Raw genomic sequence first — 18,056 nt, 5'->3', positions numbered from 1 at the left:
AAATGTGAATAACTCTATAAACAGAAAATGATCTTTCTACTATACCAAGGGTTGAATAATATTAAAACGTAGGACTAAATATAAATTGGATTAAGGATTCATATGTTTTTGTTTTTTTAGGATAACACTTTTAATGCATTTTTCTTTTTGCCTTTATTGCGCATAAATAGTCTGAAATGCATTTGCTGTCGTTTCTACTGCAGGTTGTGTAGACACCTTGGAGCCTCTTTCTGCTTCTAAATCCATTAAAACAGCTCACATAGACATACTGCTGCTTTGACTTAAGTGTGATGCCCAACTGTTCAGCGTCAACTTTTATATTAGTCAAGACAATGGTATGTCGCTGCAAGCTGTAGTGCGGGGGAGATGCTTTTTTTAGAAAACAATGGGGGGCTATGATGTGTAATATGATGTATTAAAGAATAGTGTTGTAGCTTTGTATAGTGACAAAAGTTACAATATAGAAAATACATTTTAAGCTAAGAGTCTAAGAGCGTTTTTCAAATGTTCCTACAAGGATACACAGTACGGTACTTCCTGTTGTATACAGTCATCTGAATGACTGTTATTATGACAGGGGAGGTTGTTATAAATGTGCAGCGCTGTGCTTCACATTTCCCTTATCTGGCAGGATGACAAGTCATATTTTTCTCTGTTATAATATATACAGGGGTTGCTAATGGTTTATCATTGTAACCTTGATCTGATTGTTATTATCTGATGTAGACAAATCAACACAATTAAAATGCAATCAGACCATTGTAATGTAACTACATCAAGATATTTAAGAATATGGAAATCATTGTTTTTCTACTGCACTGAGTCACCTTATGTCCTATATGAACATACATATCCTGTGTATATAACATTTTTAAGTTGCCCCCAGACTTATTAGGGGTATACAGGCCTGCTTATATTGAAGAATATACCTGAAATCCAGAATGAGGAACCTGAACAAACATAATTACAGAACAGCCCGTAAAGGTCACATTCAAGGAAATGCAAGAGGTGCAAGATTCAAAGTGTTTTGTATAAGTAATTATTCAGCAAAGTAGGCAGGAGATGCTTGTAGGCAATTTGGAAAAAAATGCTTATTTACTCTGTTTACTCTATTCACATTAAAGCAATAAGCAATCAAGGCAATAAGTCACTTTGGAGCCGCTGTTTGAGTCTAGCTTTCTGCCCCCTTGCCTTAACTTCCCTTCTTGCCTGACTGTAATTAAGCTGTAAATCTCCCATGTAATACTCTTCGTTTCACACCTATACTTAGCCAGATTTATGCCTTCTTGTTACTGAAGCGGCACATCATTAATAGATATGATGTGCATGGAAACGTGCAATTAAAATATCCTGTTCCATAGTCTAGCTAGCACACTTGTATTATCAGATTATGGGAACCCCAGCCTCTGAGGTCTAGGAGTAGACATCAGTGACACTGAATGTCCATCCTGAGGCTAAGTTTGTTTTTGTCGGAAGTGACAAATGCTGTTTTTTCAAACGTTATAGGCTACAGAAATATGTCACAGAATGCGTCAATAATATATAAATGACAGGAACACACGTGATTTTCACAAAGTAGAGATAGAAGTTTAGCTCCAGCATGATTTTTTTTATCTGACAAAATGTGGATTTGTATTTTTAAATAAAGTATATAGCTATATTATAACTTATAACAGAAAGGACGTCTTTGCACTTTAATCGAGCAGTTTTTTCACAACTCGTAAGACATATAGCCACATCATTTTAGATATCGTCATGAAAATGATCTCGTTGGGTTGTGTGCCTATTCCTACAGTCTACAATTAAAAGACAGAGCTAAAGTGCCCCTTTTTAGACAATCATAATAATACTATTTTCTTAAAATCTATAATATTTTTCTACAGCATCAAATATGAATGACAAAAAAATCAACAGTAAAGAAAAGTATTATTTATTAAGAATCCTCACTAGAAATGTTTGTGCTGTAGTTGTTGACTCCTTCCCTGCAGTAACATAGATTCAGCGTTAGCTTAGCAAACAAGCCCTTTTTATCAATAACAACATCAGAATGTGGCTAGGGCATATACTATAGTTTCTTAATCTTTTTTAGCACCATTATTTGTGACAACGCTCTGGCATATTTGTATTTATTCAAACCAATCACAATAGTCTTGGAGCGCTCTCAGCACAGGATGCAGGGACGGTGCTCTTAAGAAACAGTTATTCAAAGATAGCATAAGTAGAAGAGGATATGTAGCAAATTGCAGGCTTATACCTACATTCTCCATCCGCTGAATCATATTCATATTTTCTTACAAAGTATTTTGGTTGAGTGAGTACTTAGTTTCTAAATATTTTAAATGCAGCAGCAATTATCATTCAGTCTGCCTATCTGCATGACTGACGTAACAGCATGTGATTGACATCAGAACTCATCAGGACTATCAGGGCTGAGTTTGATGATAATTGGACTGGCAGTGACCGAACAACCCACCAACTGTCATCTGATTGTCATTCAAAGCAGCTAAAATTCACATTAGTTACTGACATCACCTTTTCCAACCTTGTCCTTCCCTCTTTTAACCGATAAGGAGAGCACAGAGGAAGAAAGAAATACAGACATCTTCTATGTGAAATAAGCTCAAAAAAAGGGTCATTACTTCAGCAGAAAAAAAGGGCGATCATGATTTTTTGCATTACTCATAGTAAGTCAAATGCACAAGATATAATGTATTATGGTTCAGTTGTTGGTATGTGATGGATTAGTGGAAAGTGTTTCAACTAGGAACTTGAAGACATAGCCCACATAGCTGCTTTAATTGTTATTTGCAAAATAAATTCCATTTCAATATTCCTGTTGCAATGCACCTCCTGCTCTCTCGCTTTGTAGCACAGACAACAACACACACTCACACAGCCGTGCTCTTCTACATGTGGTTTTAATAGCAGCTATTTCTTTCCAAGAGGTTAACAAGAGAGCTTTGCAACACACGTGGTATTAATGATGAGAGAGGGAAACCACCTTTTTCTCTCACACTTTCTTTAGCTCAATTAACAGCTTCTGCACATCACACGCCTTGTGCTGTCACCACCGACAGTGTACTTATGAAAGCATTGTGTGTGTGTGTGTGTGTGTGTGTGTGTGTGTGTGTGTGTGTGTGTGTGTGTGTGTGTGTGTGTGTGTGTGTGTGTGTGTGTGTGTGTGTGTGTGTGTGTGTGTGTGTGTGTGTGTGTGTGTGTGTGTGTGTGTGTGTGTGTGTGTGTGTGTGTGTGTGTGTGTGTGTGTGTGTGTGTGTGTGTACTTATGGCTGTCTGGAATGTCTGTATGTGTGTGTTTGTCTTTATTAGAGTCGACAGCTGGAGTCGGAGACGGGCACGACGGAGGAGCACAGTCTGAACAAAGAGGCCAGGAGATGGGCAACCAGAATCGCCAGAGAACACAAGAACATCATACATTACAAGAGAGTAAGACGGAGACGAATGCCCGTTTCACAAATAAAATATGTTTTCGAAAGACACACATGTGCTATTTCTAACCCCGGATGGGTGTGTTTTCAGTGTCTGGAGGAGTGTGAGAACCATGGCTTGCCCCCCACAGAGCAGGGGAGACTAGATCTGGAGTTGAAGATAGATGAGACCAAAGAAAACATACGCAAAGCTGAGGTACCTGACTCACATTGTCAACATTTGTTTTTGTTCACACAGTGGATACATATTAGGATATCTTTGTCTGCTGAGATTTCTGGTTCACAAAAGGGAAGGGTCTTTATAGTGAATGGAAAAAAAAATTCCCCTAAAATGTATGCTATTAAATCTGTGATACAAACAAGTTGCATATCATTGTAGACTCACTTCCTGCCTCTTTCCTCTGTTTCTTTGATAACATAAAACTCAGCCCTGTCTTATATTTCCTCTACCCATTGTCTGGGCTGCGTGACTAATTATTTGGTAAATGTTTTGAATGTGAATAGTTGCAGTTGGCCTTCAGTCTGACTCTCTGCTCAGCAAACGGAACAGGAGGCAATTAAAATAACAAGCATGGTCCAGGATCGATCAATACACCTTTCACATTGCAGGAGATGTCCGATCATTCATGTTGTTTGACCACTCACCTGTCCGCCTTTCCACCTGTAGAGATGTCTATCATTTATGTATTGATTCCCACAGATTCAACCTGTCAAAGTATGAATGAGATCGCTGCGTCATCTGTCATCTCTCTCCACTCCATTCTGTCTCTCTGTCTTTCAAAGTCTCTAATGTTATGGCTTTTGGTTGCTGTTTTCTTTTTTTGTTCATTCTCTCCCCAAAGTCTTTCTTCCTCCATACTGCTTTCTGTTCAGGTTTTCAAATATCTAGCACCCTCTGCTGTCACGCCCAACAAACCTTTCACTTCTGATGTTACCTCTCTGTGTGATCACTATTTCACTATAGTTTTATATTTTCATCCCCTGAGGTAATGTTGCTCTTTTAAAAATAGATAGATAGATCTTTCATTTGTCATTGTACAGGTGCAACGAAATTACAATGAACTCAAGGTGTCAACACGCAACAACAAGACAATATAAAAACAACAAGAAACTATAAAAACAAGAAATGGGACTTAAAGGGGACCTATCATGCAAAATGCACTTTTGTACGTCTGTTATACCTGAATATGTGTCCCCGGTGTTCCAGGGAACTCACCAAGTGTCAGAAAACACAACCCTCTCTATTTTCCTCCGAACCCAAATCTCTTAAAAAGGGGCTGCAACGGATCTGATACAGACTGATCCAGATTTGAACACTTCTATGACGTCACAGAAGTGGCACTACGGCTATTGGGCCAACTCCACCAATCAGGAGGAGACAGCCACGGACATTGCCGTTGGAAAGCGCTGGAGACGCTGTAGTACATATGCCAGGCCTGTAGATGGTGCTGTTCTCACAGAATCAGCCCATGCAAAGACAGTGTTCAATTGAGAGAAATGAGGAATGGCTAAAATGCATGATCTGTTTGGTATTTAGAAAAATAAAAAGTATAAATATGCCTTATATAGGTATGGTCCTACACTATATTATTCAAATATAGCATGATAGGTCCACTTTAAATAGACATGATAGGGAATATGTACATAAACAAATATTAAATTAAATTGCATGATTCCCCTCGTATTGCAAGGAAGATTTATATAATTTAAATATTAGCAGCGTTTAGTGCACATATTATGGCCCTGGGAAAAAAAAAACTGAATTTGAGTCTGTTTGTCCGGTTTGTCAACATATACAAGCCAGTGTATCGATTTTAGTCAACCAACATTGCTAATATTAAGCAACACCATCAGTAGCATGTGATCTCACTGTCTACTAAATAATCTTGAGTCTTGTTTACCACGAAGAGCAAAGTCCTTCTTCCACCCTCTGTTTCTGTCTTTCCTTCCCACTGTGTGTCTGCGATTCCTTGCTCTTCTAGGCCAGCATTACTTTAAGTCAGGTCATTAATATTTAATGTGCTCATTTGGTATAAATGGCTTCATCACAGAGCTCTTATCACAGAATTCTAAAGGGAGTGAACGCAGAACAAAAGACATCCAGGATGATTACAGCATTATCTGTGCAGTGATGGCGTCATTATTTCCAATTACACAAAGTCTCACTTTCATCCCATTAAACATGATGCAGTGGCCATTCAAACACTTTATTAGCAAGAACATGAAGATATTTAGAATGAGGTGTAATTATACAATAAATCTGTGAATTATAATACATGTGTGAGGCATCTGTACTCACAAATACACGTCAGTGTTTCACAAGCATCATGTGAACTGTCAGTAAATCATTGCTGTAATCATAGTTGGCCTCGCCTCCTGTCCTCATTTACTGATTTTTCATTAAATGCCTAATTTGCTTGTGACGACATCTTAAGCACTTCGACAGCGAATTGACTTTCAAAATCAATGTGTATAATGACGCACTGACTGTACCAATATGTGACCATTTACTGCACGTCAAACTGTAAGAAGGATGCACTGTTGATATTTATTGATAGATAGCTTGTTGTTTTATTTTTGATTTATTGCCTTGAATTATTTTACAACAAAACTTTATTTAAACACGATGCAAGAAATATAAATATCAATGCCTTGAATAATGTAGAACTTTTAAGAGCTTGCAGACCAATTTTGTAGTTATTATAAGAATATTAAAAGAGTCTGTTGCCTTCGCAGACATAGCTACACAAAAGAGTAGATGAGGTAGCTAAGTAGCTATCTATTTTGTAGTTTTCAACCGCACTCACCTCAATCTCTAGACTGATCCTCTTTTTCTCGCCTCTGTTTGAAAGCAATCACTAAACATTGAAAGAAAGAGCAGAGTTATGTATTCTGGGCACTCTACAAACCTCTGATGTGATTGCCTCTGGCTGGGAACTTGATAAAAGGCTCTGGGAACTGAAAGGCTCTGGAGCTTTTTTCTTGGAGTTACTTAAATAGTTAATAACACAATTTATCAGCGAGATCAAGTGATATGTGCTGTGATAAAAGTCAAGTGAAATTTAGAACGTAAAATGAAATGTATTTTATATTCTAATATAAATCATGTGTAATGACTTGGCCCCTGGCCAGCTGTGTGGAGTTTAGTCTGGTTTCAATCAAGAGGAGAGAAAAAGGCATTTATGAAGTTATTTAACGAGGGCTGGACGATATGACAAAAGTCAATAACTTCATATTGATATTGCAAAGATATTTTACAGCACACTACTTGTGTTTTCATAAAACATTTACACTATGATATGTTGGTTAAATAATCATCAGTTATGTGGATATGACTAAAAAAGGTAAAAGACATGTTCAACAATATCAAAAGTCTTACATTTATATCCAGTCTTATGTGAAAGGTGATTTTAGTTTGTACTACAGCTTGTGATATTCTAATAAAAGGTTACACATACAGCCAAACAACATTGTCAATTACGTTTTGAGGGAACACAATTCTCCCCAATTAAGTTTTTATGTATTACAAATATATGTCTACTCACTCTGCATAGGGCGGAGGCAGAAATGGATGGGTTGGTCACTTTTACCCAAGGGACCAATCGCCATGTCCCTTATGAAACCAAGAGTCAATGTAAAGCAATTTTTTCATGCATAAGTTAATTCTACTGTATTTTTTTCTCTTTATAAGGAGTTTTTGTTTGTTTGTTTGTTTATTTATTTAAAGGACAGTGCACATTAATCCACATTGCTGTAAATGAGCCAGTATTAACCAGCAAGCTAATTTTCAAATGTTGTCCTTGGCAAGATGTTAAATGACCACAACAAGACTAGAGCAATACAAACATAATTAAATAGAGTACAGCAGACAACAGCAGTAACAAACAAACAAACATGCAAACAGATGAAATATCATCATACCTTGATACAGTTAAAAGTGTTCACATTTCTGATTGTTTAAAAGCCAGTTCTTATGATTGTGGTTAAATGTATGATAGGAGGTGTTATTCCTTATCTGTATTGGTATTGTGTTCCAGAGTGTTTGTGCCCTCACAGAGAAACAGTGTTTACCAAAGGAACTGGACCTAAGAGGGACTACACAGTCCCCTCTTCGGGCAGACCTTGTGGTTCTGCTGTTTGAATTTTTCTGCTGTATAAAAGTGCAAGAGTGGTGGGGGTGCCTTGCCGTTTAGAATTTAAAAAATGAGACATGCATCAGTGTGTTTTAAAATATTTTCCCAGCTGAGCAGGTTATAGAAAATGATATAGAATATAGAAAATTATAGAGTACAAGTTTTAGAGAAAGAGTGAGAGAAATTAAAGCAGGAGGCTGTCTCTGTATTAATGAGCTGTTGAAGGCTCCACCAGACAATCTGGCCTCATTAACACGAGGCGTCAACATGTTTCAGACACAAGATGCATCAAGAGAGAGACAAGCTTGTGCTCTCAGACACTTTGCAGCGCGAGCAAACAAAACTAATAAGGATTGGTAAAATGATTTGAAGTATCGACTCAAAATCTAGACACAATTTCATCTGCATATGGCGTGTAGCAAATCATAAGACACAGTACACTATAAAAAACTGAGGACCAATTGGTATGGAGCTTCTAGTATTCCTTAGGTTTCTCCTGATCTCAACATTAAGACATGTTTCATTGCTTTTCTCAACAAGTTCAGTTGTCATCTTTTGAGCTCTGCAGCACCAGGACTCACTAGGGTTTTGAATAATTCAATATAAGTTAGACAGCTATGTTTTTCCCTGCACTATTTCTCCACCTGTCAACTCTCATTCTATATTTCTGTATGCTCTATATTCAATATTCTGGCAGGTCCTACAATCCTCCACTAGTTACCTGTATTCCCAACACTGGCTACTTATTCTGCTGCTGCAAAGATGGCTGAACGTACATCGTCCATCATTTCAACTTGTATCCTCTTCAGCCCTTTATGTCTAAGGTCCAACAGCAACCTTTAGCATTTGCTGGGCTTTACTAATGGATCGGATATTAAGGAGGCACTTAAGGAGCTCAGGTTTTCATTGATCAAAGCCAGGAAGTCTGTCTTGGCGGTGTGTGTGTGTGTGTGTGTGTGTGTGTGTGTGTGTGTGTGTGTGTGTGTGTGTGTGTGTGTGTGTGTGTGTGTGTGTGTGTGTGTGTGTGTGTGTGTGTGTGTGTGTGTGTGTGTGTGTGTGTGTGTGTGTGTGTGTGTGTGTGTGTGTGTGTGTGTGTGTGTGTCTGATTGACTGCACCTCTCTGAAGAAGGGAACTATTGGCTATCAGTTTTCTCGTCAGCATTTGTGAGGAAGGAAAGGCGAGTGTAATGAAAGGGGAAATTGGTGAGAGACATCAGAAAAAAGAGAACGGATCAGGGATCGGATCAGAGATGAAAGAGGGTTGAGGAGGCGAGACAAAGTGAATGTAAATCTCAGGGGTTTCACTGCTGGTGGTTATAGTCTTATCATATCGTATCATTAGGAAAGAACAAAGCACATGTCCAGCGTTGGCAGCTCATTAAAAGAAAGTTCAGTGAGTTTTGATGATTTGCCATTTAAACTAATTTTGGAGTGCAAATCCAGTTCTAATCCAGACTCTTGTCACTGAATTGCGTGGCATTTGATGTAATGAAGCAGAAAGGACAATGACAGATGTGTTCTCAGTGAAGATTTGATTTAAGATTTTTGACGTAGTTCTCGATCATCGAGTGGTGGTTTAGCTTTACTCCATAATTAGAGAAATCAGGTCCCTGTTTGAAATAAAAAGGGACACATTTTATTTTCAGACTGATGCAAGAAAAACTGTGGAGGGCAGTAATATATCGAATGCTGTTAACTTACCTAAATCCTTTTCTCTCCAAAGACAATAAAGTTAAAAGCTGAGGCTCGGTTGGACCTTCTGCGGCAAGTGGGGGTCGCCGTGGATACCTGGCTGAAGAGCGCCATGAACCAGGTACGGTGTGTGTGTGTGTGTGTGTGTGTGTGTGTGTGTGTGTGTGTGTGTGTGTGTGTGTGTGTGTGTGTGTGTGTGTGTGTGTGTGTGTGTGTGTGTGTGTGTGTGTGTGTGTGTGTGTGTGTGTGTGTGTGTGTGTGTGTGTGTGTGTGTGTGTGTGTGTGTGTGTGTGTGTGTGTGTGTGTGTGTGTGTGTGTGTGTGTGTGTGTGTGTGTGTGTGTGTGTGTGTGTGTCTTTTCTTAAGGGCTGCAGCTATCGATTATTACAAAAACTGAGTATTCTTTAAATTATGTCAATTATCAATTAAATATCAATTAAGTGAGTAATCGGTTAATAAATAATGTGGCTTTATTTCGGAACAATACTAAATATACAGAGAAAATAAGAATCATTAATCTTTTTCAGGCATATTTCTGACTGTGCAAACTGCAAAGAATTTGCATTGATGATTTTTAGTAATCCAGTTACCTGATTAGAGTTTCTGCAGGAAAGTGTAAAACATTGTTTGATACATGTTTGTGAGTGCGTTCATACATACGACCACTGGAGAGAGTGTGCATTTAAATCCTTTCACACATACATCTCATTTTGTGTAGTAGAGTATGTGTGTTGCCTGCTTGCAGAACATATATAAACCCCCCCTCCACTCTCTCTGTGCATGCTGTAGGTGATGGAGGAGCTGGAGAATGAACGTTGGGCCACCTACACTTCCCATGATCCCTCACTTTCGGTGAGACGCCTCCCCTCACTCTGCGTACGTTGCAGCTTTCCAGCCAAGACAAAATAACTTTAATGAAATTTGAAAAGATTGGAGGAAACATTATGATTATTTAGTATATTATAAAGTACCGTATACAGGTTCGAAAATGCATATTAATACATTATTTAAATCAGCATTTAAAAGGGTGCTGCACTTTTTGACTTGGCTGTAAAGTGCACATCTGACACTAAATCAGAAGTAGAATAGCACAAGTTCACCACATAATATCATCTGTGAGTGATTTGTGTTGCATGCATGGAGGCTTCTTTACCACCTTCCAAATGAACAACACGATGACTGTATAGTGTACCTGTAGTTAAAGTATATCTCTACTTTTTCATTTCAGCACTTTCAGAAAATTAATTTGAAACCCTAAGGCAGTACCTAATAATCCTAGACTTTCCATTTTTTACGGTTTCATTATAAGTGAAACCCACCCAGCTATAAGACTTCTCCTGACAAATCACTTCCTGAATCTTGTAAATTGTAAAATAATTGACCTCAGCACCGCTGCCTAATCATCTGTCACACCATTACAGCCTCTTAAAACGCCCCACTTCCCCCATTGGAATACTGATGTAGCCCTCTCACGACAGGCACTTTTTATTTCATGACCCCTAGCTGAAATGGCCAGAGGATCACCACATTATGAACATGTGTTGGTATGTTTTGCATGTAATGGGGATGGACTGCTTTAACCATGAACAAATAGTTTGCCATTTTAAGAAATATACGTACTGTATTGGCTTTCTCTGTGAAAGTTAGATGTTCAGATAAGAACCACTGTCATGTCTGTTGCTAGAACTGAGAGCTGGCTAGCTTAGCTTAGCACAAAGACTGGAAACACATTTTCTTTGCTATGCATTATCAAACAAGATCTAATGCTTTATTTAGGAGAATTTAGATGATCTGGTATGTAGAGTTTATTAGCATTACAGAGAGCCAGGCTAGCTACTAAGCTAACCGGGTGCTGGTGACAGCTTTATATGTTTATATATAAACTGTACAGACATAAGACGGTGTTGATTTTTCATTTAGCTGAATAAGCACCTTTTACTAAATGTTAAAAAAAATCCTTTACAGTAAAAGTGACTGCTTTTCCAAGAGGGAAAGGGGGGAGGGGGGGGATGTGTGTGTATATATCTGTTGTGAACGTCTCAAAGTGCCAAATGATATGTGGCCATATCTAGCATGTCCCTGTGTGTGCTTGACTGGATATACAGTATACTTGAGTTATGGATATTTATTTAAAAGTAGGTTTTTGCATTTGTGCTTCTGTCTCTCCACTGGTGTATTTCAACAACGGGCTTGTCAGACGTGTGTGTGTGTGTGTGTGTGTGTGTGTGTGTGTGTGTGTGTGTGTGTGTGTGTGTGTGTGTGTGTGTGTGTGTGTGTGTGTGTGTGTGTGTGTGTGTGTGTGTGTGTGTGTGTGTGTGTGTGTGTGTGTGTGTGTGTGTGTGTGTGTGTGTGTGTGTGTGTGTGTGTGTGTGTGTGTGTGTGTGTGTGTGTGTGTGTGTGTGTGTGTGTGTGTGTGTGTGTGTGTGTGTGTCAAGAGAATTGAACATAGTGAGTCTGCTCCATTGGAAGCACTTGACATTCTGCTCACATGATATTGCAGCTTGCAGCTAACACCAGAGGGAGAGAGAGCGAGAGAGAAAATATAGAGTGAGAGGAATTCTGAGGTGAAGGAAATTTAGGAAGAGATAAAAAGAAAGAAGGGAGGATCGAAGGAGCTTTGCAGTAAGGGAGGGAGTGTTGGAGAGAAAATGAGTGAGGGAGTAGAGAGAATGTGGGGGAGTCAGCAGAGAGAAAAAGGTGTGATGAAGAGTTGAGGACGGGGATAGCATCAGAGTGATAATGCTGAAGTAAAATTGGATGCAAAGTGAGAGAGACGAGGAAATGTGAAAAACAGTAATGAAAATAGATGAGCGTACCTTAAGGCCACAGTGCACTTTTTAAATGTTCACAGACAAACTGGTGACCAACAAAAAGAGTAGTCACTTCGATATTCCCTGTCATGAATCTGGGTTAAATTATGAAGCATGGGCCAGAGAAGAATCCATCCAATTTATTTTGGAGAATATCCAAATCGCTGGGCGGATACACACATTATTTTTCAATTACTTGGCAGAGGTTCATGCTAAGAGTATCATTTAAACCTCGCTATTTATACGATGAATCAGTTGGAAGCTAGACTTGCTGAAAACTCATACGTGTTGCCTGGGCGTCATTAAAAAAGCAGACCAGGCGGCATATTGAGTATTCAGGCACGGGTCAGCAGTTCAACAGCCTTTGATTTGATTTGGAGCGTATGGAGCCTCAAGAGCCCGACAGCGGCAGAGAACGAGGTTTTTACAATAATGAGGCACAACAAAGGCAATGGACAACAGTAGGAGGGATTGTTAACAATGGTTTGCTCAATAAGGAGAGGTCAAGAAGTGACTGTTGGTCAGAGAGGGAAGGGAGGATGGCTTGTGAATAACAATCTGCTGAGGAAAGCAAAGAAAAACAATGACAGTGGGGAGCAGGCACTTCCCCTCCTCCCTCTCTTCATTCCACTCAACTTTATTAATACCACTCTGATATACTGTAAGCCATGAACTCTCAATTCCCTCAAGCAGACTCTGCTTTCATTTCAATATCCCTTTCTCAGTCATGTGCTTCAGGAACCATGAAATCATCCATTCGTCTTCGTCTCAGCTGTATTGCTATGCACACTGGGATATACTTAAGGGGACACTTTATTGGGTTACTACGGAAATACATGCTGGTCATTTTACCTCAGGGATGAAATGGAATGGCCCTAAAGCTGCACAGAGGACTTTTAAATAAATGCAGTAAAGTTTATAAGATTGACGTAAAACAACAAACTTAAGGAAAGGCTTAGGAAAAGTACGTATTAAAATTCAGGAAGGGAATAGATTATTATGGAGAATAACTCATATACAAAACACATCTGTTTGGTTCTTCACCAGTGTAGAGCTTATTGTGTCAACAGAAATTTGATGACTAAACACAATGACTTGGGAATGGACACACACACACACACACACACACACACACACACACACACACACACACACACACACACACACACACACACACACACACACACACACACACACACACACACACACTATTGTTATGACCAGCTGGCTGTGTGTGATGGATCTTTCCACTAGCTAGATCACATGACCTTCATATGAGCCAGTGAAATTGTCATGGAACAAAAGAGGGAGGTGCTGTATCATATGAAGCGTTAGTCCCTCTACACCTGAGTCTAAAAGCTGTAGCATTCACACTGAGCGGGACAGAGAAACCCAGGCAGGAAGAGAAAAGGTAAGCTCTGTAAAGTTGTGACACTAGCCTGGGAAAAGGTGAAAGTCTTTGTTAGATGGACAGACTTTGCAACTGAAGCACGTGCAAAGATAGACAAACAAAACAAGTCACCTTGCTGAGCGTCACACCAGAACATAAAGCATGGAGGCTGGACAAAATGTTCTTTATATTTGTAGAACTGCGTCTATCTAGCCAAACTTTAAATGTTTGAAAAAGGTATTATTGTTAATATTGGACAACTTTATGTGTTTTTTTTTTACTCTGGAGCTTCAAAAGTGAGCTGTGCTTTCCTCATTTGTCCTTGTAGTTATCAGAGGTGTTTGACTTTATCTGCCTGTGTTTGTGTGTTAAAGGGCACAGTGGATTTGGAGCGTGAGGAGGGAGAGGAGTGTGAAGAGAACATGGAGGTTTTTGACGACAGCAGCTCCAGTCCTTCAGGGACTCTACGAAACTACCCGCTAACCTGCAAAGTCCTGTACTCATACAAGGTAAACACACACACACACACACACACACACACACACACACACACACACACACACACACACACACACACACACACACACACACACACACACACACACACACACACACACACACAGTTACCCTCTGCATGGTCACACAGCTACACGTATCAAATGTCTGCAGCTACCTGTTCAACCAGTACACACAGAATCATACACAATCACGTGCATCTGTACAGTATATGCATGTAAGATGCAGACAGACAGTACAAATAACTATTAATCATGGGTTCATTGTAGCATGTTTTATGGAACTGTACTGTATACATTCTTTCTGTCTTTAACCCTGTCGTTGTGTCTCTCCCACAGGCCTCTCAGCCGGATGAGTTAACTATTGATGAGCAGGAGATGTTGGAGGTCATAGAGGATGGCGACATGGAGGACTGGGTCAAGGTACACAAATGATGCAATCACACAGATGTGCATTATGTAAACAACGTCAACAACCTAAGCATTCATTATAAGCTCTGTGTTGTCCTATTTGGTTTCATAACAGCATGGTTTCTTGGTGCTCATGTTTCTCCTACCGTGCATATTTTAATGTTGTCTTTGTTCCTTGTTCCTTGTTTGTTTCCAGGCGCGCAATAAGACCGGTCTCATTGGCTATGTCCCGGAGAAATACCTGCAGTTCCCGACCTCCAACAGTTTGCTCAGCATGCTCCAGTCTCTGGCGACTCTCGATGCTCGATCCCACACCTCGTCCAATTCCACCGAGCCAGAGCTGCACTCGGGCTGCATCAATGGAGACACTAACAGTAAGTCCGCTCTGTAAACCGAGTGATGGTACATTATCAGTTGACATAATTATGCCAGGAATTTCAGTATACAAGGTACAAGGTGTTCTTGTAATTAGGTTATTATGCACCACTATTAAAACATTTGTCTGTGTTCTGCTCCACTGGAGTTGCTTGGTATAATAAAAAACAGTCCTTTTGTGAAGCAGAGCGTTATAAGAATAGGCAAGTGTTGGTTGTGTAAAAGAAGAAGTGAAGTAGAAGTGAAATTCAAACCCTGAAGGCTACATAAGCCACAGTTAAGTAAACACTTTCCATAAAACACTACTAACCTATGTCAGGTGTCACAAGCTTTGTCCCTCCTGATTTTTTCTTCAACCATTTCTATTTTGATCATTGTTTTTGGTTGCTTCCATTTCACGACTCGCCGGAACAGAGACAAGAGGAAGGCAGTTAATTACAATTGGTCGAAAAGACAACAAAACAAGGGGAAATGTTTTTCTCCTTTCGACAACACCATCTTTTGCAAAACTCCATAACATTTGATAAAGATTGCATTTATAATGTATTCTTCCTTTCTCACCTGCTTTCTATGCAAACATTCTTTCTTCTACTCTGCCAATCTAATGCCATGTGTCTGCTCTACCTGAATACATTGGGAAACTGACACCAAATGATTCTTTCTTTCTGTCTTCTCTGTATCTCCCTCTCTCCAGCAGTGTGTACCATTCTCTTTATGAAAATGAGGGGCAGGCAAGCAAGGAACAACATTTCCCCAAGAATAATTATTCCTTCTGTATATCTTATAACTTTGTCTCTCTGTCTCCCTTTCTCTCCACAGTCCTTTTTGTCCGCGCACTTTATGATTATGATGGCCAGGCAGACGAGGAACTCTCCTTTTCGGAGGGAGCTGTGATTCGTCTGTTGAACCGCGACACTCAGACGGACGATGGCTTCTGGGAGGGGGAGATCAACGGACGGGTGGGCGTCTTCCCCTCCGTGCTGGTAGAAGATCTCGCTGAGAATGGGGAGACCAGTGGAGGAGGGCCTGGTGACATACAGGTATGTAAAACAATTAGTCAGGGACCCCTTAAGTAACACTCAGCTCTAGATTCATCCATCACTCTGCAGGAGCTGAACACGTGGTCTTATCAGTCTTTCCTCAGGGCACAAATGCCAAGCATATAGTGTAGTCTACTGGGCCACTTCCCCCCCCCCCCCCCCCCGCTCCCCTCCCTTCCTGGCTTTTGTCCAGTAGATTTATCAGCAGGGCAGAGTTCACAAACAGTGGATCAGAACTGCGGTGTTGCTGGAGCGCTCTGAGAGAATCCTGCACTGCGATCACAGGAAGATGTGTTATCTGTGGCAGAGCCCTATTAGAGGTTCAGCGACAGGAAGCATACTGTACAGCCTCTCCCTTTCCGAATATACTGTAGACATAACACACTCCGCAGCAACTCTAAACATGGGTTAAGTGGTGTGTGGGGAAGATAAGTAAAACAATCTCAAAGTTACTGAATAATACTTCGGCGGAAGCAGATTTGTTGTAATAAGTGGAAGCTCATACTTCCATATAGTTAACCGGCATTTCTTTTTGAACGTTTTTTTCTTTATGGTATTCCTTTGGTGTTTTACCAAAAGCTGTTTTAATCAATACTGTTGTATTAAGTTAAACCACTGTTGTGAAAGGGTTTGCTTCTAGTGACAAAAGCAATAAGGGTGACTCTGTTTCCCTGATCTATATTGAGCGTTTAGCGTCTTTAAATATTCTGCTATGGTGTAACACCCTGCAACTCTCACTTCTTGCTTGGCATTATCTGTAGCTGCTGTTTTTTCAATGAAAAGGCTTTAAAATAACTGTACTTAACTGAACTTATTTCCCTCAGGAGTTGATGGAGGCCAACAATAGAGTAAAAAATAAAGTGAGTATTAAAGCTTTTATCAGGTTGCCATAAACACGACTCCAAATGAATGCATTTTACTGTAACACCTTTCTGCTTGATATATAATTAAACAAATAAAACACATTAGCCCTCTTTATTTATTACATGAACAGATTGTGTTTTTAGCACCACCATCAGGCTCAACTGACATTTTGGGAAAAAGATAATTCTCCTAATACTTATTACCATTTTCAGTGTCCTGTTGTTCAGTTTCAGCTAGTTACTTAGCCATTTTCTTTAAAGATGATTTTGGCTGTGTTTCAAAATGTTTTACTTTAACCAGTCTGTGCTCTCAGTTTGATATCATGTATGTAGCGATAGGGATTAGGGAGCATCGGGTATATTAATAGGATCGCAAGTAAGCAGCAATTCTCAGCAAATGTATGAATTTCTTTATTTCTGTCTCTTTCTTCAGATTTCTCCTTCTGAGAAGTTGCCATGTTCTCTGCCACCCCTCCCGCTGTATGAACAACCTCCCATCAGCCCTTTCACCAGTCCAGAAAACTCCACCCCGCCGCCTCTCCCACGCTCACCTTCCACCGCACTTAACGGGGAGCACAAGCCTCCTCCGCCCTCCTCGTCACACAAAGGACCGCTGCCCAACAACAGTAAGACACACACAAACACACACTCACACACACACGCACACACACACACACACACACACACACACACACACACACACACACACACACACACACACACACACACACACACACACACACACACACACACACGCGCGCGCGCCCACACACACACACACACACACACACACACACGCACTCACTCACTCACACACACACACACACACACACACACACACACACACACACACACACACACACACACACACACACAGGCCATTGTGGCTTTTTAGTGTGAGATCTTTTGTTTAAGAAATATTTCTCCTCTCTCTCTCTAGATCAAAGCTCTGGCAAAAGTCCAGTGTCTCCAGGATTTCCTCAGCCACTGCGATTTACCCCTGATGGAGGCCCAAGCAAACTACGACCTGTTAGTATAAAACTTATTCAAGTGTTCTGTACCTTTTTTTTTTTACTTTGCTGTCAATATTTGTATATTGTGTGACTAATTATCTTTGGCTTTTGATACTGATAGTATTTGCCTCTATTGTGTTAGATTTTACAGATTACTTCAATTTTTCAATAATGAAAGTAATGGATAGTAGCTCTGTATTAGTCAAAGTGTTTTTTTAACTGACTCTGAATCCCAATTATTATTTCCAGTCAGACTTCTGAGTTTTATTTTTTCAAGTCCCTAAAAGTTTTTGGGAGAGATACGGTGTCTGAGAGCAGGCATGAACATAAAGCTGTTTCTCATATAAACAGAAAGTAGGCCATCTTACA

At 39.9% G+C, this 18,056-nt stretch overlaps 1 protein-coding gene across 3 annotated transcripts in view; it reads left to right on the top strand.

Moving 5' to 3' along the window:
• fchsd2 (FCH and double SH3 domains 2) overlaps nt 1–18,056 on the top strand; it is a 57,862-nt gene that overhangs the window by 36,278 nt on the left and 3,528 nt on the right. For 2 of the 3 annotated variants that reach the window (XM_079677353.1, XM_079677352.1), the window contains 11 exons: nt 3,328–3,444; nt 3,538–3,642; nt 9,303–9,392; nt 10,060–10,122; nt 13,845–13,979; nt 14,325–14,408; nt 14,593–14,770; nt 15,591–15,811; nt 16,636–16,671; nt 17,108–17,300; nt 17,615–17,703. In XM_079677353.1, the coding sequence (XP_079533479.1) occupies nt 3,328–3,444; nt 3,538–3,642; nt 9,303–9,392; nt 10,060–10,122; nt 13,845–13,979; nt 14,325–14,408; nt 14,593–14,770; nt 15,591–15,811; nt 16,636–16,671; nt 17,108–17,300; nt 17,615–17,703 (1,311 nt within the window). Of the gene's footprint in view, nt 1–3,327; nt 3,445–3,537; nt 3,643–9,302; nt 9,393–10,059; nt 10,147–13,844; nt 13,980–14,324; nt 14,409–14,592; nt 14,771–15,590; nt 15,812–16,635; nt 16,672–17,107; nt 17,301–17,614; nt 17,704–18,056 lie in introns of all 3 variants that reach the window. The other variant, XM_079677351.1, reaches the window with a different exon arrangement.

The sequence above is a fragment of the Notothenia rossii genome (genome assembly GCF_949606895.1).
Source record: "Notothenia rossii genome assembly, chromosome: 4".
Lineage (NCBI taxonomy): Eukaryota > Metazoa > Chordata > Actinopteri > Perciformes > Nototheniidae > Notothenia > Notothenia rossii.
This window is presented reverse-complemented; position numbering and strand designations above follow the sequence as displayed.